This window comes from Rhamphochromis longiceps, linkage group LG11 (genome assembly GCF_057381845.1).
Source record: "Rhamphochromis longiceps isolate RC_006_pf linkage group LG11, R_longiceps_female_GT1.1, whole genome shotgun sequence".
Classification (NCBI taxonomy): domain Eukaryota; kingdom Metazoa; phylum Chordata; class Actinopteri; order Cichliformes; family Cichlidae; genus Rhamphochromis; species Rhamphochromis longiceps.
This window is the reverse complement of record NC_140567.1, coordinates 30,062,741-30,086,695: the sequence shown is the minus strand read 5'-3', so window position 1 is coordinate 30,086,695 and position 23,955 is coordinate 30,062,741. Positions and strand designations below refer to the sequence as shown.

The window sequence follows — 23,955 nt, the reverse complement described above, 5'->3', positions numbered from 1 at the left end:
TTAGAAAGACATTTTTTAGTATGCATACTAAATCATTTGTTTTCTGAGCATAGATTACTTATTCTATACTAATCTATCCAGAAAGTCACAGGATCAAGACCAGCACGGTGAAAGATTGGAAGCCAAAGCTTAACACAGGTAGTACACCGCACATACAACATGAAATGAAAACGCTCCTGCTCAGAGACAGGACAAACTAACCCCCGAAAACACTCCCACCTAGTGTCAACTTGTGTAACTGCCAAAGATGAAAAACATTAAATTCAATTTCTGTAGGCTTTGATAGAAAATTTAATTTATCTGTGCACGTGACAGGTGAACACACCTATATTCATTAATAAGTAATATTGTACATATTATTTATTAATGAAATTTACACAACATCAGTCTTACTGTTACTGTTTTTAACTTTCAGTTTCTTGTTTAGAAAATAGAAACATTAATCTACTTTATTCCTTCAGCCAAATAATGAACATTATTACTAAGTGAATAGAAATGTTTACAGCACATTCAGTGGTGCAAGACGTGTTGTGGAGATCATGGTCAGAAAAGAAGGTGGTACTGTTAACAGCCACTTCTTGTAAAAGCATCTATCTAATATTGACACTCATACTTTTGTGTTATTTCCTCTTTTTACATCGCTTCCTGAACAGTTCTTAAAAAACCTCACATATGTGGAAATGACTTCTCTATGAAGCTCGTAAGAATGTAAGTTTTTATATCTTAAATATGGAAGAAATATCAAAGTTTTATGCAAAGCTAACATTTCTATCATCCTTTGATTCACTGCGATTTAGATTAAACATCATATTTGTCGAGGAAAAAGTTCCACAGGGAAAAGGTGAAGGATTTTCTTTTTCTCTCGTCTATCATGTTTATGAACATAACTTTTTGAAATAAGAGCTCTACGCTGGTATCTTAGCAGATTTTTTGAGGATGAATAATTATCCTCGTAGTGACAGTAGTTACATGCGAGCGCTGGGCTTTGCAAAATTACCATTACTGTCATTGTCACATATTTTAAAGATAATAATGAGCCCTGTTACTGAGTGAAAAAATGTGCTGTATTACACTGTTATCTTGAGCTAACGCACTAAAAATATTCTCAAACATCATTTGAGAGTTTTAACAGAATACATAAAAAAAATAATTTACTTCACTTTTCACCATAACAGTTTGTCACTGGTAATGTTTAACAAATAATCATGTAAATTGTTTCCTGTGCAAACTTCAGACTCCTTTAAACTTCTCTTTTTTGTAAGAAGATGGCTGGAACTCTGACTTTTCTTCTCATTAGTTCTCTGCTGCAGGGTGAGTGAAAGAAAATCAGCATCATGTAAAGATTATTATTTAACATGAAACATCTACTAAACTACAAAGGGTGTCCATTTATTAGATATTTAACAGTAAAAATATTTAGCATTTGTACCTGAATTACACACTGAAGTCCTAAAAGCAGTGATAACTCTGGATAAAGGCTACAATAATTAAAACTGTACTGTTGCTGTAAATTACTGTTTGCATTTCTTTTTTACAATTCATTGTGTTGTGTTTCAGGTGCACTGTGTAGAATATGGGAGGTCACTATGCCACAGAATATAAATGTTTTGAGAGGCTCCTGTGTGACCATCCCCTGCTCCTTTGATGTTGAGAGGAACCATAAAAATAACTTAGATGATTCATGTAAAGCATATTGGAGTGATTCAACTTCATTTAACAGTAAAAATGCAAAACTAAAGCCAACTAAAGAAATGACAGGAGACTTAAAAAAGAAAGACTGCACCACAACTTTCAATAATGCAAGTCTTCTTCAAAGTACTAAATATTACTTCAGACTGGAGTGTAATAATGCACTGACATACACTTTTAAACAAGCTGGTGTAGACATTTCATTCATAGGTAAGTTTTTATATCCATATAAAGACAATTCATATGAATAAATGACACGAGTCAAGCTGCTTTGACTTCATTGTGAATTCACTGGATTTTACACAGAATATAAAAACCTGAAATTAATTACTGCTCATTTCTTTATTGACTGATCTTTTTGCCAGATGATCCTCCCTCACCGACTCTGACTCCATCCACAGTGGAGGTGGAGGAGGGAGCCTCTGTGAGTCTGACGTGCTCTGCTCCAGCTCCATGTTGGTCTCATCCTCCAGCTCTGACATGGAGCCCTAACCTGGGTCAGAGTCAGGAGACACTGCAGGAGAATCAGGACAAAACTAAAGTCAAGACCTCTGTTATGAATTTCACTGCTTCTCACCTCCATCATGGAAATAAAATCTCCTGCACTGCTGTCTACCAGAAACAAGATGGTAGCCCTGATGTCACTGCTGAAGCAAGTTTAACTCCTGATATTTCAAGTAAGTTTATTTGTCCTCTACTATAAATAATGTCACTGCTATTGACTTACTTTTCTTGGCTTTGTTCAAATTAGACATAAAACAGCTAGTAACGTAATGATTTTAGTTATTCTGCAATCATGACTTCTCTGGGATTTGCAAAACATAATGGAAGACTTAATCTCCTAAATGTTGATAAATATACAAACTTCTCCTTTCAATCAATCAATCAATCAATCAATCAATCAATCAATCAATCAATCAATCAATCAATCAATCAAGCAATCAATCTTTATTTATAAAGCACTTTTCATACAAAAAATGTAGCACAAAGTGCTTTACATAGTTAAAAGTAGCCCCCCCCCACACACACACACGAACACTTAAAGAGTAAAAATTGGGCTGGGTTCGCACAAATTGATTTCGTTGATGTATGATTGTCTTAATGATTAAAGTCAACTGCAGGTCTTCCTTTCTGAGAATATATGACCTAAAATATCCAGTAAAACATACAATTTCCAAGCAATATTGTTTACTTCTGTAGGAACTCTCTAATACTGGCTTAGAATAAAGCAATTCTACATGTAATGAGTCACATTTGACAATTTTTTAAAGTTTAAACTACAATTTTTATTTTTTGTCATATTAACATGTAGGGTTTTTTTTTAAAAAAAAATAATTTATTAGTTATTTCACTTTACGCATGCGTTTGTATACATTTTTAATTTCACTCTGGTGCTCAAACTGGAAAGTATTTGCAGAGCAGTTTTACTTTTGTCACTTGGCTTTATGGTATGTAGTGGCACGTTCCATTAACAATTCAGTCAGAGTGCAAAAGAAGCTGGTATGTCTGTCTTTCATAATATTAAAGTGAACAAATTACCTTTCAATTTCATTAATATTCCTACTTTATTGATTACATGCCCTGACTATTATCCAAATAGATTCTATTAGTATGATTGAATGGGGACACTGTGTAGTGTGTGGAGTTTGCATATTCTTCCTGTCTGATTGGGTTCTGTCAGGGCACTCTGGCTTCCTCCCACAGTTCAGAGATGTGCACAGGGTTTGGTTAACTAGTGATTGTTAGCTGCCCGGACTTGAGTAAGAGTGTGAATGGATATCTGTCTCTATATGTTAGTTCAGTAACAGATTAGCGACTGGTCCAGGGTGTATCCTGCCTCCTGCCACATGCCAACTGGGACATGCTCCAGCTCCCTAGCGACCTTCAACTGGAGAAGCAGAAAAAATGGAATCGACTGTAGTACAATATACCAATTATTGTAACGAAATTAAAAGCATTATCTTTTTCAGGTGGAACGTGGGGGATCACAGTGCCACAGAATATAAATGTCGTGAGTGGAACCTGTGTGATCATCCCCTGCTTCTTTGACGTAGAGAAGAGCTATAAAAACATGTTAGATCATACATGTGAAGCATATTGGGTCAGTGGAGCTGCAAAACTGCTTGTAACTAAAGAAATGAGAGGAGACTTAACAAAGAAAGACTGCACCACAACTTTCAATAATGCAAGTCTTCTTCAAAGAAGTAAATACTACTTCAGACTGGAGTGTAATAATACACTGAAATTCACTTTTACACAAGCTGGTGTAGATATTTCATTCATAGGTAAGTTTTTATATCCATATAAAGACAATTCATATGAATAAATGACACGAGTCAAGCTGCTTTTACTTTGACATTGTGAATTCACTGGATTTTACACAGCAAAAAAACCCCTGAAATTAATTACTGCTCATTTCTTTATTGACTGATGAAAATATTTCTTCCCACCACAAGATCCTCCTTCACCGACTCTGACTCCATCCACAGTGGAGGTGGAGGAGGGAGCCTCTGTGAGTCTGACGTGCTCTGCTCCAGCTCCATGTTGGTCTCATCCTCCAGCTCTGACATGGAGCCCTAACCTGGGTCAGAGTCAGGAGACACTGCAGGAGAATCAGGACAAAACTAAAGTCAGGACCTCTGTTATGAATTTCACTGCTTCTCACCTCCATCATGGAAATGAAATCTCCTGCACTGCTGTCTACCAGAAACAAGATGGTAGCCCTGATGTCACTGCTGAAGCAAGTTTAACTCCTGATATTTCATGTGAGTTTATTTTTCTCTTCTCAAATGAAATAAATAGTAATAACGTTTAAATAGTGGTAGTAATGTATTTAGTAATAAATACAGTTATCTAGATCTGTTATTTATTCTCTCTAAGAGTAAAACTACATTTAGTCAGTCACATTTGACAGTTGCTTTTCACTTTACAGTTTTCAGTTTCAGAGTTTCACTTACTATATATAGTATCATGTATTTTCCCCAAGTTATGATATTTGTTTTGTGAATACACAACCAGTAAAACAGAATTATTAAAAAAACAAAATTCAGATAACTGTTATGTGATGTGAGAATGAGGCCCCAGTTCCAGACTCAGGCCACAGATAGTAAATAAAAAATCAACCTTTGTTCAGGTGTAGCAGAAAAATCCAGATGGTAGCCAATAATGTCTTTGAATGCAAACCAGGACAAATGTGAGTGAGAATATGAATATTCAACAGTTCAATGCAACAAAGAAATGTGGGTAGATAGAGGCAATAAATACACACTCATTAAATATGGATGATGAACACAACTGGGTAAAGTGGGACTGTAGCTCAGGGGAGGTGAGGTTGGTTGGTTTTAGCTCAGGAGGGGTGGCTGGGGTGGGTGTAGCTCAGGGCTGTGCAGAGATGTTTAAAGGGGCGGTGCTCAAAGTTAAAAAGGGGCACATAGAACCAGGCTGAAGCCACACCCACCAACCATCAGGAATCTAATATGGAACATCATCATACTATATCACTGTCATCAGGTGGGGACAATGCAAAGCAAACTTAGCCCATGTTTTACCTGATGGGTACAATGTTGTTGTTGAGGGGTTGCTGCTGCTCCTGCTGCTGATAGTACTGGAGGGCAGGGCTGTGCTGATCTGAGACTGTAAAAAGTCCATATGAGAAATGGTTGCTGATTAAACAAGTGTTATGAAATAATAATGAAATGCAAAGATTGGTGACAGCGCTTGGAACCATAAGGCAATAAAACTGTGAGAAATAAACTAGGCTCTGCCTGTGAATCACTCTTTGCCTCTCTTCCATCTCCTCATCTCATCTATCACTCTCCAGTTGCTGTCCATCTGACAACATGGCACACTTTGCTATTGCACTAATCTTTTATTTAATTATCCACACTTAACAACTCTTGTACCTCTATAATAAAGTAATAATAGAAAATGTTATAGAACCAAAACATTGTGTTTATTATTATTTTTATACTTGAATACCTTTGCAGTGGAACAGCTGGTACATGTGTTATTGATACCTGTGCTCTTTTTAATGTAACTGGTGAGAGATCCACTGCCTCACACAACTCCTTTTAACACTGTTTCCTCCTCATGTCCTTACAGGGCATGTCTGGACAATATCACATCATGAGTTATAATTTAAAAAATCTATACTCATAAAAAACCTTCTCAGAATACTGTATATACTATGGCCACAAGTTTGTATCATGGTGCTGATCCAGAATAATTCCCTCATTATTTATTCCTAGTGCTATAATAATAAAGTGATGGATATAAACAAATTAAGTAATAAACATGAAATAATGTATTTATGAGGATTCAATTTGTTTGACTGTACACTCTAATAAGCTTTCTGCCTGCACAAATGTTTAAACTGTAAAGATACAATAATTTTGTAAAATCAGCATTTTGTCATATTTGAAATATAAATCTAATATATTTTGTTTCTTAATGTATTTTCTTTAATAACATAGGGTGTGTTTTTTAAAAATCATAATTATAATAATCCATAATTATTTGGATATGTGTGTTAGATTCTGTTCAGTGAAATATAAGCCCTCCAGGAAGGCAGGAAAAGCCCTGTAACTTACTTTAAAACTAAATTTGTTCCCTGAAACGGTGGGCAGAGCTACAGACCCTTACCCAGTTAGCTGGCAGCTAATGACCAGCACTACTTGTGCAGTTAATAAAAGGACAGGTAATGTTTGTTGCGCTGTTTCACACACAGCACGCTCATCTGTTTCAATTTGTCAGTTGTCACAAGACAACTTACCAACATATAATAATAAGGTTCATCTGTGTGCTATAGACTATGTGTATGCTGTGAACGCATACTAAGTGTACGATGTACACCTAACTGGTTTTTGTTGCATCAGTCTGCGTCTCCCATTTAATTTGCTTCTTCTACAGCTCTGTATATGGTAAGCCATTTCTGCCAAATATTGCGAGTTTTCTAACACGTCTGGTTAAGAAATGGCGTAAGAAATGCAGTTTAACGCCATGGGGAAGGCCCTGCATAGTTTCAAGTAAACAGCGTTTTAAACGCCTTCACAGCTGACACTGAACGCCGGAAAAAACAGTTTTTAATCTGTCTTTGAATGCCATTTTTTGCTGAGTGGCGTTCAAAGACAGGTAAAAGTGTGTTTTTTTTCTCCCGTTCAGAAACGGCGTTTAAGACGCCACTTCCTGGTGTAAAATACGGTATTCTGTCAGGTCAACGCCATTAAACAGTGTTTTTTACGGCATTTCTTAATCAGACGTGTTAGAAAACTCGCGTAGAAAACTCGTGGCTGAAATGGCTTGTCATATGGGCACCGCTCAAACAGCAAAAAATGTGCGTCCTGCCTCAAAAAACATCCTACCCAATGTTTCTGCGCAGACGCGCCGCATGCATAAAACACACATAAAACAATTGCCTCAAGAAAAGGGCATTTGGGACACCCATCAGGAAAGGGGCAGGTGCTCAAGCCGCCCCTCGCACGTGCCCGGTGTAGCTCAGAAGGTAGAGCAGGTTATCTACTATTTGGAAGGTTGGCATGCAGAGTGGAGCCAATTTGCACACCAAATATCCTCGGGTAACGATATTTAGATAAGCTGTTATCCGATGAACAAAACACTTTCGATATTATTTTAATTAGAAAACACTTAAACATAAATTAGGTGAATGGATGAGGCATGTTGTATGAAGCGGTTTAAGTTGAGTAGAATAGTGGTATGTAAGAACCAGGGCATTTATCATTGCCATGGCGACCAAACTCTAAATAAGACACAGAGAAAAAGAAGTATCAAAAAAGTCCACCATCTGGCTGGAGCCTTTCTATGTGGTGTTTCTCTTCCCACCCACAGACGGAGGGGTAGGTTTACTGGAGATTCTAAAATTGCCCACAGGACAGAATCACTGTCTGTGTCAGTGTACACTGCCTCTCACCCAGTGGCATTTGGGCTAGGCTCCAACCCCCCTGGAAGATGATGAATGGGTAGTTTTTGACACTCAGTAAAAAGAAGTATAAAGTTGGTGAAGTGACTGTAAGTTGCATTGTTCAGTCAGTCAATAAAAAGACAAAGAAAAATCATTTTTATTGGATCGACAGACGGATTGGGGCTGCAGCTGCAGTAATGCGGACGCTGCACCGGTCCGTCGTGGTGAAGAGGGAGCTGAGTGTAAAAGCGAAGCTCTCAATTTACCGGTCGATCTACGTCCCTACCCTCACCTATGGCCACGAGCTGTGGGTAGTGACCGAAAGAACGAGATCGCGGATACAAGCGGCGGAAATGAGCTTCCTCCGAAGGGTGGCTGGCCTCTCCCTTAGAGATAGGGTGAGAAGTTCGGCCATCCGGGAGGGGCTCAGAGTAGAGCAGCTGCTGCTCCACATCGAAAGGAGTCAGCTGAGGTGGTTCGGGCATCTGACAAGGATGCCCCCTGGACGCCTCCTGGGTGAGGTGTTCCAGGCATGTCCCACCGGGAGGAGGCCCCGGGGCAGACCCAGGACACGCTGGAGAGATTATATCTCTCGGCTGGCCTGGGAACGCCTTGGTGTTCCCCCGGATAAGCTGGAGGAGGTGGCTGGGGAGAGGGAGGTCTGGGCCTCTTTGCTTAGGCTGCTGCCCCCGCGACCCGGCCCCGGATAAAGCGGATGAAGATGGATGGATGGATGGATTTTTATTGGATACATCAGTATTTAGAAAGAAAGGGCCAAAGCAACTTCTTACTATCACTCTACAAATTTTCTTGATAAAAGAAAAAATGAGTAAATTGGTGCGGTTTGCTCCCTTCTCTCCTGTTTGGTGTTAGATGTGTATGAGTTATTAATTTAATGGGAAAAAATAGATACTGAAGGCATTGTACCCAATTTATAAACACTACTTCTGCAAAAAAAAACTGTCTTAACATTTTAGTTTGTATGTTGTATTCCTTAACTTTCAGATTCACCTAAAAACATCACAGTTTCAGTCAGTCCTTCTGGTCCAGTACCAGAGAACAGCAATGTGAGTCTGACCTGCAGCACTAATGCCAACCCAGCAGTGTGGAACTACACCTGGTACAGAGCTGATGGAGACCAGGAGACGTTTATTGGAACAGGAACCAGTTTAAACATTAAAGTCTTCAGAGACAGACGGTCATTTTTCTGCAAGGCTGAAAATAAGATTGGAGTTGGACGTTCCAGCAGCATTCAAATAGATGTTCAGTGTAAATATCATATTTCACATCTGCTTTACATAGATAGATAGATTAGATAGAACTTTATTAATCCCTCGGGTGGGTTCCTCTGGGAAATTCGATTTCCAAAAAAGTACAGCACCGACAGAAGTTACAGAGTTGCAGAATATTATATATATATATATATATATATATATATATATATATATATATATATATATATATATATATATACACACACACACACATATATATAAATACAGAGACAATATAAATAAAATATACGAAGGGGATAAATAGAATAAATAGGAATAAAAAATAAAAATACAAGTGAATTGCACATTTCAAGTATAATATCATCAGTATAACCCAGCATCAAGGATTCAGACCATTAGAACTGGAATTTACACACTGAGCTTTTTGAATAGTCATCAAATAAAAAAACCAATGCATTTTTGCACAAAAAAGTATCAGCATTCCTAAACTGTTGTTTCAATATACAAAAGTCTTTGCTTGTCTGGTCACACACATATAACTAAAAGTGACATCTGATATGATGTCAGCCAGCTCTTTGTAGCTATAATAGTTTCAACTCTTCTGGGAAGACTTTCCACCAGGTTTAGAAGAAGTGTTTATGACCATGCCAGCTGTCACAGGGCAAGAGGCGGGGCACACGCTGGACAGATCACCAGTCTGTCGCAGTGCCAACACAGAAAGACAGACAACCATGCAGACTAACATTCACACCTATGAGCAATTTGGAATGGCCAATCAATCAAACTCCTCTAACTGTATGTCTTTGGACTGTGAGAGGAAGCCAGAGTACACAGAGAGAACCAACACAGACACAGGGAGAACTTGCAAAGTCACTGTTAAAATACAAATAAACGACTTAATGATAGGTAGTGTAATACCCAACATACAGTGCAGTACACCACTAATCTGTATGTTTTATTCCTTAATTTTCAGATTCACCTAAAAACATTACAGTTTCAGTCAGTCCTTCTGGTCCAGTACCAGAGAACAGCAATGTGAGTCTGACCTGCAGCAGTAATGCCAACCCAGCAGTGAGGAACTACACCTGGTACAGAGCTGATGGAGACCAGGAGACATTTATCGGAACAGGAACCAGTTTAAACATTAAAGTCTCCAGAGACAGACGGTCATTTTTCTGCAAGGCTGAAAATGAGATTGGAGTTGGACGTTCCAGCAGCATTCAAATAGATGTTCAGTGTAAATATCACATTTCACATCTGTTTTACATATCATCAGTATAACCCAGCATCAAGGATTCAGACCATTAGAACTGAAATTTACATGCTGAGCTTTTGGAATAGTCTAGAAATAAAAAACCAATGCATTTTTACAGAAAAAAGTAAAAGCATACACACAGCATTTCCAAAAGTCTTTGCCCCTCTGCCCACCCACTTATAACTAGAATGACATTTGATTCTCAATTTTAAAAAGGTTACCGTAGTTTTTTGGACTATAAGATGCACCGGTATATACGGTGCACTGTCAACAAACGTGTCTGTTTTCATGAATAAGGCACACTGAATTATAAGGCGCATTAAGCAAAACAACACGGTCAGATAAGTCAAACTTTACTCAACTCATTCTTCTTGCTTCCTCCACTTCTGTACCATTGATTCATTAATGTTGAATTCTCTTGCAGCTGCTCTATTCCCATGTTGTTGCAGTATATTAATGAGTAACCTCGTATTGTGGATGGATTATCTCAGTTGTTCTCCTGACTAAAGTTTGGTCTGTTTACAGTATCCTGTCATGCGATTGCATTTCTCCCTAACCTTTGGGAACCCTCCCATTAACTTTTATCGAGTGGAACAAAGTTAGCATTCATCCCCCAGCTTCACTGCATTTATGTTATGCTAACATAGCTGTGTTGCTAGCAATCACATAGCACATCATTATATAGTCCAACTTCAGTAACCCTACAAAAGTCACTGCGGTTGAGTGTTCTGTCTTCATTTATGTTGGAAGTGATGGCAGAGCTGTACGTTTTAATTTTTTCAGAAATCTTTCAGTCAGAACATGGTAATATCATCTTTAGGTGGAAACTAGCAAGCTAACTTCTTGCTAACTTCTAACTGCATTAAATGTAATAAATTCTGTTTTCATGGATGGCTGGATGTTAAACTTAATTGTTACACCTGGTAAAACAGAAACACTGATAATTTTATTAAAGACAAAAGAATTTAGACCGTTTATAACTCTCAATGATGTTGCAGTGTTCTTCAACTTTGGGATCTGAAGCAGACGGAGTTCTGGACCCAGATTACTCCGCTAGGCTCCTAACTACAGTAGCTGTGATGCTCTAACAGTCCATCAAGCGGTGCAGCTTGGTAGCTTAGCAAAGTCATACAAAAACATTTTTTGACAGATTTTTGAGCGCCGTGTACCACATAAAATCTGTTCGAGGTCAGTAAGCACAACCAGAATTCATACATAAGGCGCATTGTCAATTTCTGAGAAAAATAAAGGATTTTAAGTGCGCCTTATATGCGGAAAATATGGAGTATGATATAGGGTTGCCAACCCCCTGAAAAATAAATAAGGGACACCTCGTGGCCAGGGCCGGGCAACCCAGTTCACCCTTCCCAGTGTGGTGAATTTTGTAGCTCTTTTTTTTGTGTGTGAAATTATTTTTTAACCATTTGAGTTGAATTTGATTTAAGCAGATGCATATTCTTTGTGATATGACCATATGGGAAACAAATGATCATTTACCCATTTATTTTTAGCTCAAAATGACAACATTAACACAGTAAAACAGGTCTCTTTCTTAAACAGAAGCCTGTCATGCTTAACTTTTGAGAATATAAGTAAATCTTTCTTTAAAAGAACTCTGTCCTGCTTAACTTAAAATTATATAAATTAATAGAAAACAATAGAACGAAAAATATTCTTGTAACAGTGCACATATAGTGCATTTAGTACAATCGGCTTCAGTTGAGGTATTATTTCAGCTTTTCTAATGCTAATCAGCTGCTCCTGTTTGTAAACCCACTTGTTCCCATGATTACGCATCATAACTCATCATCATTATTCATCTATGTATTACTTTTATGTATTAGTGATCTATTTGTTGTAATCATCTATCCTTGCAGTTGTTTATTACACAAAATAAATTATATTATCTTCTGGCCACATAGCGCTGATATTCACTGCACATGCCCATATTAACCTTAACCAGAGGGTTTAAAAAAAAACACAAACCAGTGTTTACATACCATATCTGCTTCTGCCGTGGCCTGGTGGACAAGAAATTGGTTAAGGGTTCCCCGAGCTTTCACGCCCCTCATGTTCTTCATGTGCCCACCATTAGAAGCATGCCTATGGAAAAAGTGCGCCGGCACACAGTGCAGTGCGCTTTAAAGGTGTTATCGTGCACTTTTCCAGCCAGGTGTTTTCCTTTCCCATTCCTCCCTGTACTTTTGCAGCCTTTTCCCCCCCTCTTTCTCTGAGGGGAACAAACATTGCTGCTCTAATGCTGGGCTTATGCTGGGCTCACACTGTGCGATTTTTGGCCCATTTTGAGCCGATTTTTGAGTGATCGGCCCGATTTTGGCCTTCATCGTGCATCGTGTAGTATACGTGGGGTAACCAGAAGCGATTAACACCTAACGACCAGCTCCCGATCATCAATCGCTCGTGAGGGTGTCAACACAGCCGCTCACGCGCAAACACGTAAACGTCGGTGAAAAAGATGGAGCAGCACGGCTGTGCAGCCTGTGATCTGGACACAAGCGATGGAGGCACAACTTGTAGAACTTTGGAAAGCTCATCCGAGCTTTTTCGATGTGGCATCACAAAATTATCACGACCACAACAACCGTGAAAATAGTTGGATTTACATTGCTGCTCAATCACAGCTGCCTGATCATGTTTTACATTAGCAATTTAGCAAAGTTGATGCTGGTGGTGTGTCTGTGTGAGTGAAAGACAGAGAGGGGGAGCGACAGATTTTCTGTTATAACCTTCATTTTATGGAGGCACAGTGTGAGCACTCAGGTCGCATCAGAGCATCGGGCGGTATAGTGTGAGACCTGCATCGTGACCTACCAACTTCTAACCCCTGTGAGTCAATCGTGCAGTTTGAGCAGGAGCTGAATAACGTGACTGAAAAAAATCGCACAGTGTCTGCCCAGCTTTAGATGTACTGTCGTCCGAGACTTGCACCACAGTGTCGACGTTTGTTTCCCTGTTGGCCATTGTCACTACCCGATCCGTACCGGAAACCCGATCGGTACCCCGCATGCGCGAAAGGTGTCTACTTCCGGTCGAAGCATTTTACGATAGTTACAGGTCAGAGTATCTGTTAAGATGTTAAGAATAACAAGTATCTCTTAACATGTTTCCGATAATGAAACATTTAATATAATGTAGACAAAAATAAAAAAATTAAAAGATAGTGACAGATCGGGACTCCCGATCCTTACTGCGCATGTGCAAAGTCAGACCGTACAAATCGGGTCTACCCGATCCGTACCGCGCATGTGCAGGGGTTTTCTTCTTCTTCTGTTCGTTTAATGGCAGTGTACTCCCCAGTGTACGAGGATACCGCCACCTGCTGACTGAGCGAATGAACCCTATTGTAAACTGAATTAGCGTCGTTACAAACGTGTGTTAAATTTGATTTAGTGATAATCGAGTGTGTTTATGCTTGTCTGTGTGGAGAGGATTGTTGGAAAAGTGATGATAATGTCCGCTATCACTGTCAATTGCCAGTAAACACTTCATCTGGCTGCTGAATCTTCACGTGACATATTATAAAGTCTGTATTATTAACTCTGTCATTAGGCACCATTCTTCTTATTTTACGGCGCTGTTGTTCAATCGGGGAACGCTTTCTGTTGAGGAGAAAAGCAAAAATTTGTTGCGGATACGGATTATTCATTGTTTAAATGTCCTGGTAGTCGAAAAGGAGGCAGAGCTGCTGAGAAATGCTAGGAGCTAACTGGGCGCTAACCGTATCTTTTTTTTTTTTTTTTTTTTTTCAAAATATTAAACTTTATTAAGAAACAGTATACAGAACATGTATACAATCAGAACAAAATTAACATATGCCAGGGGGTGTAATACAAAGAATTACAAACATTCAAATAATTTGTAATTACTACAAATAGTAATAGTTTTCATAGCCTTTTTGTTAAGTGATCCACTAATCAATTTTATGTAACATAAAACATCATTATAGTAATGTTTAAAATCAGGTTTTTTGTTACTGTATTTGCATTTGTGAAAATAAAATTTAGCTAAGATGACTAATAAGTTTATTATAAAGTAAACATCTTCTTTTTTTTGCCTTCGAAAGAAACAAAATACAACATTTTCCCATTTCACAGTAAAGTCATTATAGAGATGTCCAGCAATGAATCTACTGAAGTCTTTCCAAAATGTTCTAGCGAATGAACAGATCCAGATGAGGTGTTGCACAGTCTCAGGATGGCTTCCACAAAATCCACAGTTCACATTTATGTCCCTTTTGAACTTCGTCATGTAATGATTAGCAGGATAAAATTTATGCAATATTTTAAATGAGACTTCCTTCACTTTATTCGTTACCAGATACTTGTTAGGAATTGTCCATACTCTTTTCCAGTTAATGTCACTGACAAAGGAATTCCAATAAGAGACCACATGTGGGATAGTTAGAGATTCTGTCTGGAACAAAGCACGAATATTCTTATTACTTTTACTGTGGTTTGTTAGACAGATTCTTCCTATGTGTGAATCTAAAGGGTTGGGGAGAGAAACAGATGATATGCAAGGTTGAATACCTTTAAAAAGCATTATAATACCCGTAGGTATTGCATCAAATAATATGGCATATTCTTTGGGTGTGGCTGGAAATTTATAGGTGTTTAAAAATTCTGAGTAGGACATGAGCTGCCCATTAGGATTAAACAGCTGATTCACTAAAACAATCCGTTTCTCAACCCACCTAGAAAAAAATAATGATTTATTTTTATACACTATGTTCCTATTATTCCAAATTGAATACGTATGGGGTGTAAAGTTGTGTTTATATATAAGGGACCAAGCTAATAGAACTTGTTTGTGAAACATCGAGAGCTTTTCTGGAAGCTTATCTATATTATAATCACAACCTAAGATAAAACTTAGACCACCAAACTTAGAGAAAATGTAGTGAGGAATAAAATTCCAAATGGATACCGGATTTTTAAGAAAATGTTTAGCCCAATTAATCTTAAATGTATTGTTTAGAGTAGTAAAATCCAAAACATTGAGACCACCGTGTTCGTAGTCATTCATCAATACACTTTTTCTGATGTAATGTGTCCGGTTTTTCCAAAGGAAGTTGAAGAGCATTCGGTCAATATCCTTACAAGTTTTGCCGTCCACATGCAGAGAAATTGCTGCATAAGTCAGTCGAGACAGACCTTCTGCTTTTGAGAGCAATACCCTTCCTCTTATACTTAAATCTCTCTGCAACCATTGATTTAATTTGGTTTGAGATTTTTTAATAATTGGGGGGAAATTTAGTAAAATTCTGTCTTTTGGATCTTTGCAGATAATCAGACCTAAATATGTTGCTTCATTTTTAACTGTTATATTACAAATACTCTGAACATTACACTCTTTGACAGGTAATAACTGACATTTATTTAAGTTTAGGACCAATCCAGACCCTTTTGAGAAATCCTCTATTACACGTAAAGCAATTGGCACTTGGCTGGCATTTTTAAGAAAAATTGTGGTATCATCTGCCAATTGACTGATGACAATCTCTCTGTCTGCTATGTTTATACCCTTCACAGGGCTATTCGAAATATGAGAGGCAAGAATTTGGGTGCAAAGTAAAAAAAGATAAGGGCTAATCGGGCAACCTTGGCGTACACCTCGATTAAGACTAAAACGAGAAGTGGTGCCATTTTTCATTCTAATAGAACTATTAGCATTGGAATACAGAGTTTTGATAGCTCTGCAGAAGATATCACCAAAACCAAATTTCTGAAGTGTAAGAAATATAAATTCATGCTCAATTGAGTCAAAGGCTTTATAGAAGTCCAGGAGAAGGATAAATGAGTCATCAGATATTAATGCTGAGTAGTCCAGAATATCCAAGACGAGTCTAATATTATTGGAGATGTGTCTGTTTGTCATAAAACCAGACTGTGTCTCGTCTACAATATCGTCCAAAATATATTTAATTCTTCTAGCTAGCAATAGAGCTAATATTTTATAATCATTATTTAGGAGGCTTATTGGTCTCCAGTTGTCTATAAAAAGTAGGTCCTTCTTAGGTTTGGGAATTAAAGTAATAAGTCCCTGAGTAAGGCTGGGAGGAAGAGTGCCCCTTTCAATACTTTCATTATAAACCTGCAACAAAAAGGGTGCAAGCTGACAAGAAAATGATTTATAGAATTCAGCCACCAGCCCATCTGTGCCCGGAGATTTGTTGTTTTTAAGAAATTCAATAGATGTCAATATCTCTTTTTCAGTAATTGGACTGTCACAAAAAAGCCTATCAGCACTTTTAATCATTTTAACATTGTTTACAGAGTCAATAAATTGGGTAGCGACCTTTGCGTTATAATTGGATTCATACAACTTTGAGTAGAAATTACAACAAAATTGAGAGATAATTTTTGCATCATCACTGACCGTACCATTTATATTCAATTTATGAATAGTATTGGTTTTAGATCTATGTTTTTCTAAGCGGAAAAAATAAGCAGAATTCTGCTCTCCCTCCTCTATCCACCTTTTTCTTGAACGAACGAAAGCTCCTTCAGCTTTCTGGCGGTAAATCTCATCCAGTTTAGATTGAAAGGACCTAAGATGTAATCTATCCTCTTCCGAGACCTCGTCTGGTGGGAGTTGATATATTGCGGAAATTTGAACAATTAGATTTTCTTCTTCTGCTGCCCTTGACTTAGCTATTTTTGCCCCATACTGTCTCAACATTTTACTTGTCTCAAATTTAAAAATTTCCCAGTTTGTGCTATAGGAATTCTCAATATTAGCCTTGTGTATAAAGTGTTTTAACAGTCGTGTAATTTCAGATTTTACAATTGTATGGCTCAGAAGCGAGCTATTTAATTTCCAATAGGAGGATCTATTAATTGCAATAGTAGGAAAGAGTTGCAGATTAATATATATTGCTCTATGATCCGTAAGTGGAGTTGTAAGGATATTGACCGTAACACTGTCCTTTGATAGACTACTTGATATTAACCAGAAATCAATACGTGATTTCCTTGAACCAGAACGGTTACTCCAGGTAAAAGATATATCATCAGGAAATTTGTCTCTCCAAATATCAGTTACATTAAATTTATCCATAAATGTTTCCAATCTCAAATTATTCCTAAAATGTTGTGCTGGTGGCCATCTGTCTATAGTGTCATTTAGTGAAACATTAAAATCTCCTCCAATTATTAAGTTTGAACTGGGATATTTAGAGAGCCAAAAACTAATCCTTGTATCTAAAGAGTCAATTAAATTATCATTTTCAGGTTTGGTATTATAGCCATATAAATTGACAATTATGAAAATGGAGTGATTGTATTCTACTATCAGACAAATATAATGACCCAAAGAGTCACAATCTGAATGTAGAACAATACCTTCGAAGCTACCTTTGAGAGTTGTGACCCCAGCTGACCTCTCTGTGCCATGCGAATACCAAACATCGTTACCCCACTGAGACTTCCAGAAGTTCACATCAGCAGATACAGAATGGCTTTCTTGGAAAAAACAAAAATGACTTTTATATTTCTTAGCAAACAAAAATAAGGCTTTACGTTTACAGATCTGTCTCAACCCCCTGGCATTTAGGGAAACAATAGAAAATGACAATTAAGAAAACAAAAAATAAATAGCTAGAAATTTAAAGAACCAATATTGTGTGCTTAACAAAAAATAAACCTCACTAAGGGACCGAGCATTGCAAGGATGAAAATAACTCGGCAGAAATACACGAAATATTTTTTAGGATACAACTCTGGTGCTGAAACTTAAAGTGTCCTCACACTATAAATGAGGCATAGACTTAATGATCCAAAACGCCAGAAGGATCAATGAAAAACAGCCAACCAAGTCCAAGCAACTGTGCAACATTGTAGGGTCTTTTCCATTCCTTAGCTTCCCCCATATTCACCTCTCATTCTGAAGACGGGAAAACTTCTGTCCCATTAACAAAACCCCGGCATCCGACGTAATAGGCCTTTTTATTTTCTCTGCGAGCCTTCTCGATAATGGGCCACAACTTGCTCCGGCGCTCCCTCTCTTCTCTGGAAAGGTCCTCAGCAAACTTCAAGTCCCGGTTTTCCTTTAAGAATGGAGATGTCTTAGCTGCTTTCCACAGGCTATCTCTGGTTCTGCGGGAGATGAACTGGATGATAATAGGTCTGGGACTGGTGTTGTTTGGGCGTTTGGAGCCGACCCGATGTACGGTGTCAATGGTGTCATAAAGTTATTTTTTACATTCAGGCAATGTAGCCTGACAAATCTCAACAGCAACCTTCCATGTATCCTCCTGTTGTTCTTCTTTGACACCAAACAGCCTGAGGTTCCACCGTCTGGAATATCGCTCGAGATCTGTGATTCTTTGCTGGTTTTTATCCATACGCTCTTCCTCTTTGGAGATTTTCTGCTCCAATGTGCCCACTCTGCATTTGACATCTTTTATCTCTTCGCATGCAAAGTCCACAGTTTTTCTGATCCCGTCAATCTGTAGTGCAAGGTTATCCATTCTTTCGTTTATTAGTTTTGATAGAGTTTCAACAATATCCACGCTATCTCCCTTTGAGTGCATCGCTTTCTTTGGCGCCGGAGACTGGCTGGGTGAGACGGGTAGAGGTGGAAACTCGTCCATTACGTCCTCAGTTATTGGGAGAGGTAGTGAAAGAGCCGTATAGTCATGGCAGTTGTCAAGCAGTGGGTTCACCGACCCGGTTGTTTGGCTAGCATTAGCCTTTAGCAGTAGCTTCGTCTTGGAGCTAGACGAGGGTCTTTTATTGTCACGCTGTGACATTTTATCTCTTAATTGATCAAAATCAGTCCTTTTCTGGCTTAAATACCGTAAAAGCTTCTAAGGTCTGAGTTGACACAGTGTTGCTACCGTATTATAAGGTTACATTTGCTAAGCTCGGCAGTAAGCGTGTACTTACTCGGCCATCTTGGAACGCCCTCGGGCGCTAACCGTATCATTCAAATGTATTGAATGTCGCAATGTTGGCAAAGAGAGGAAGTGACGTAAGATTTGCGCATGCGGGGTACCGATCGGGTTTCCGGTACAGATCGGGTAGTGACAGCCATGCTTGTTGTTGTGGTCATCTGTTGTCTTCCGGTATTTTCTCCGCAAGCGACCTTTCCTCGACCAATGAGATGAGCGGTAATCTGAATTGTCATACTCGAATTGTCATAAGTGTGCTGTCAGCTCATTGGTCACAAAGCAGGAGAGGGGCCGAGAATTATGTTTTCAAACAAAGCGTTAATTCCATAAACATTTATAGACTACTTTTAATTCTCACTGTATTACGGGACAAAGTGCGTCCCTTATTAGCTCAATACGGGACGTGTACTTTTGTTTCGAAATGCGGGACGATTCCGTTTTTTAAGGGACGGTTGGCAACCCTAAACTGCGTTAAATTTAATAAATTCTGTTTTCATGGATGTCTGGATGTTAAACTTAATTGTTACACCTGGTAAAACAGAAACACTGATAATTTTATTAAAGACAAAAGAATTTAGACCGTTTATAACTCTCAATGATGTTGCAGTGTTCTTCAACTTAGGGACCTGAAGCAGACGGAATTCTGGACCCAGATTACTCCGCTAGGCTCCTAACTACAGTAGCTGTGATGCTCTAACAGTCCATCAAGCGGTGCAGCTTCGTAGCTTAGCAAAGTCGTACAAAAACATTTTTTGACAGATTTTTGAGCGCCGTGTACCACATAAAATCTGTTCGAGGTCAGTAAGCACAACCAGAATTCATACATAAGGCGCATTGTCAATTTCTGAGAAAAATAAAGGATTTTAAGTGCGCCTTATATGCGGAAAATATGGTGTATGATATGATGTAGGCCGACTATTTGTAGCTATAATCATTTCAACTCTTCTGAGAAGACTTTCCACCAGGTTTAGAAGTGTGTTTATAACTATCACAGCCGTAACAGGGCATGAGCAGCACACCCTGGACAGATTGCCCATCTGTCACAGTGCCACACAGAGAAACAGACAACCATTCAGACTAACATTCACACCTATGAGCAATTTAGAATGGCCAATCAATCTAACCCCTCTAAATGTATGTCTTTGGACTGTGAGAGGAAGCCAGAGTACACAGGGAAAACATGCAAAGTCACTGTTAAAATACACACATACGACTTAATGATAGGTAGTGTAATACCCAACATACACTGCATCACTAATTTTCATGTTTCAATACTTAATTTTCAGATTCACCTAAAAACATTACAGTTTCAGTCAGTCCTTCTGGTCCAGTACCAGAGAACAGCAATGTGAGTCTGACCTGCAGCACTAATGCCAACCCAGCAGTGAGGAACTACACCTGGTACAGAGTTGATGGAGACCAGGAGACGTTTATTGGAACAGGAACTAGTTTAAACATTAAAGTCTCCAGAGACAGACGGTCATTTTTCTGCAAGGCTGAAAATGAGATTGGAGTTGGACGTTCCAGCAGCATTCAAATAGATGTTCAGTGTAAATATCACATTTCACATCTGCTTTACATATCATCAGTATAACCCAGCATTAAAGAGTCAGATCATTAGAACAGAGTTTTATATACCATGTTTTTCCAATACTCAACAAATAGAAACAGTGTATTTTTTTAAATTAAAAAGTACAGCATTCTTAAACTGTTGTTTTAGTACATAAATCAGACTTCGTGAAATACACGTTAATATCCATCCACAAGTGATTGTGTTATTGCTTTTTTTTGGATTCAACTAAAATACCACAGTTTTTGTCTGATCAAAATTATCTTAAATAGTTCTTTAGTGTATGCGCAACACTAAACTAACACTTTATCTTCAGAAGACTTAGGCAGTGGGCTAAAATAAGGTGCAAGCATTCTTAAGATGTCATCTTTTTAAATAAATTTATAAGGCTTTATGACAGGTAGTGTAATACCCAATGTACAATACACAACTAATTTTCATTTTTTAATACTCGTTCTTTAGATTCACCTAAAAACATCACAGTTTCAGTCAGTCCTTCTGGTCCAGTACCAGAGAACAGCAATGTGAGTCTAACATGCAGCAGTAATGCCAACCCAGCAGTGAGGAACTACACCTGGTACAGAGCTGATGGAGACCAGGAGACTTTAATTGGAACAGGAACCAGTTTAAACATTCAAGTCTTCAGAAACAGACGGACATTTTTCTGCAAGGCTGAAAATAAGCTCGGAGTTGAACGTTCTAATGTGACTCAGCTTGAGATTCATTGTATGTATCTCAAAATTTAATTATACTATTTTTGTTAGAAATTGTAACAACACATGAGTGTTTTCCATTTTTCTGACATTTTTGGTTATCTCCAGATCAGTTTGAGACATGACCATCTTTACACACAGCATTTTACCGGTCACTTTGTCAGTTCATTTTTTTTAGTAATTTTTGCAAATATTTTTCAATCATCAAGGTTGTTTTTTACTGACTCCTCTCACTTTCTTTCAATGACAGTTCTTCCACAGATCCTGTTTTCATCAGATTGTGTTAAAACTGCAAGTCAAGTTAACTGTTCCTGTGACACTGACGGAAACCCTTCCCCTGCTGTACAGTGGTATTTGAATGGAGAACCTGTCAATCAGTCTGGTGGATTTGAAATATTCAGTGAGACTCTAAACATCACAGGTCACAGGAGCTCCTTCATTCTGAGTCAACCACATGTGAAGCATTTTTCCACCCTGCTCTGCCGTAGCTTCAACTCTCTGGGATCTGCCAGTCAACAATTTTGTATGAGCAAGTTTAAAAGCTCTGCAGAACCTCAAGGTTTGTATTTGGTGCAACTGTAAATACTCTTGTTTAACCCACATACATGATGCAGTGGAGATCAAGGAGATTTGATACCTTAGTCACTGATATCCTGTGCTCTACAACGCCAGTTAAGAGATATTATCAAGATTTTACCCTAAATGTTAGTATTCATTTACAATAAATTTACTGTCAATAACTTTAGGAATTCCACTAATCCACACAAGCAGTTAGGGATGGGTTAATCCAGCTACAGTCGACTCACTACCAGTTTCATAAAATATGTAATGTTTTGCAGTACATTTATATCATTGGTATTGTGCTAACACACTCCTGAATGTTCAGGACCAGCAAACTGCCACAAAGATCTGCTTTTATAAACATGTTCACGCTTGCTGATGGTCATTAAATGAAGTTTAATAATCCAGTGCTTGATTATCAGCATCTGGCTGCTACCTATTCTTGTGATTCCTATGGAAGCAGTAACACACCGCTTCTGAAATTTGGATTAGTCTTTGTTCAGTAATGACACAGTATACCATGTTATGTTTTGTAGTTCAGCTGAGGCTGTATATATGTAATTTTAAGACCTGGTAAAGAGCAGGTGATTTTCAAAAACAAAATCCAATATTTAAAACCTTGGAATTTGAAATAAGTTTGTTTTACCACATAATTTTTGAGTAATATGGCTAATTAACCCTCTGGGCTCTATGGTGGCCAGTTTTGGCCACGAACAAGCTGAAAGGGTAGTAATCTTGAACAAACCCAGGGGGTTTAAAAAACAAAACACATTATGTATGTCATGCATACAATTAAAAATTAAGTAGGGTGATTTTTTTATGTATTTATTAATTTTTTTACATGGTATATTTTTATATTTATTTTTGTTTTGTTTTTTTAGGTTCAGTTCTGTATCCAGTGATCGTCTCCACTCTTGTAGTGTTACTATTAGTACTAATGTGTGTTCTGCTGTTTGTTATCAGGTATGGACACAATTTGGTACTTAAAATTGTTCAAACTACCCACAGCATTTACTATTTACTAAGTTGTATTTGGCCTGATTTTCTGTGATCTTTAACTGAATACTGATACTGTGCAACTACTGTGTATATTTGGGCTTGATCCATCAGAAAACATACTCAACATTGGTAACAACACTGACTAACTTTAACATCAGTCTGAGCTGTTTATTGGACAGTTCATGTCTAAAAACACTGACATTATATGTTTTCATTTTCAAGACCTCTGTATGTTAACATTCAGATTAGTTTTCACATAGCAAGCTGTTATACACCACTATATATCATCATGAGTTTATCCTGTGACCTAAAAAGTGAGCAGTGAAAAACTGCAGTGTATGATTTGTAAAAATATATATTTGATATTTTACTTTATTTTTCAGGACTCAGACGAATCACTGTAAGCCGAAAGTTGGGTTAATAGATGAAAACAACACAGTTGCGATGATTCAGCCTCCGACTGAAGAAGGAAATGAGGTACTTTAACTTTATTTTTAAGGTTTTTTTTAAAGGTGTGATACTTTTACATTTACACAAGAATGAATAGATGATCTTCACCGGAATGTTCACTGAAATTTACTATGCAATTTTAGGCACCAAACACAACAGAGGAGAGCATTTATGCAAATGTTGAAAGGTTGAGAGAGGCAGGCGTTGTTGACCCTAAAGTAGTTGCTGAGCCAAGTAGCACCAACTTGCCAAGCGCTGAGCCAGTGGGTGCAAGAGGAAGCAAAAACTCTGAGAACAAAGGCGACAAGTGTGAAGCAATTTACTCTAGTGTGAACTGGAAGACCAAGAGCAAGAAAAAGAAGGAAGAAACCTCTGTGGACTTGAATTCACCTGGTAGCTATTATCTGGAGGAGGAGAAGTGCATTGTGGAGGGAATTAACAGAAATTTTGTGAGCAATGCACTAGAGATGGGAGGCCTGTATGATGAAGTGGGGGGTAAGAATGTGAAAAAGGAAGTGGACTGTGAATATGCCCAGGTAAAATTTAAAGACAAGACTAAAAAGAAAAAGAAGTAAACTTCTGTTTTGTTGAGCTTACTGCTAAAAACATAGCTGTCCAGCATTATCCTATCTTAAATAACATTTAAGATAGG

At 38.1% G+C, this 23,955-nt stretch overlaps 1 protein-coding gene and 1 long non-coding RNA gene across 2 annotated transcripts; one reads left to right on the top strand and one right to left on the bottom strand.

Moving 5' to 3' along the window:
* The first annotated feature begins 1,241 nt into the window (after positions 1-1,241).
* LOC146659494 (B-cell receptor CD22-like) lies at positions 1,242-23,878 on the top strand. Its single transcript, XM_085423566.1, has 13 exons — positions 1,242-1,311; positions 1,558-1,899; positions 2,055-2,366; positions 3,660-3,974; positions 4,146-4,454; positions 8,612-8,875; positions 9,815-10,078; positions 20,297-20,560; positions 21,043-21,306; positions 21,544-21,852; positions 22,736-22,817; positions 23,237-23,330; positions 23,447-23,878. Exons 1-13 carry the CDS (start codon positions 1,266-1,268, stop codon positions 23,876-23,878), a joined length of 3,297 nt encoding a protein of 1,098 aa, XP_085279692.1. The 5' UTR covers positions 1,242-1,265.
* Positions 3,827-13,104, bottom strand: LOC146659495 (uncharacterized). The gene is made up of 3 exons (XR_014913805.1): positions 12,097-13,104; positions 5,238-5,322; positions 3,827-4,291 (listed from the first exon to the last, which is right to left on the bottom strand). It is a non-coding gene; the product is annotated as an uncharacterized LOC146659495 (long non-coding RNA).
* Positions 23,879-23,955: the final 77 nt, after the last annotated feature.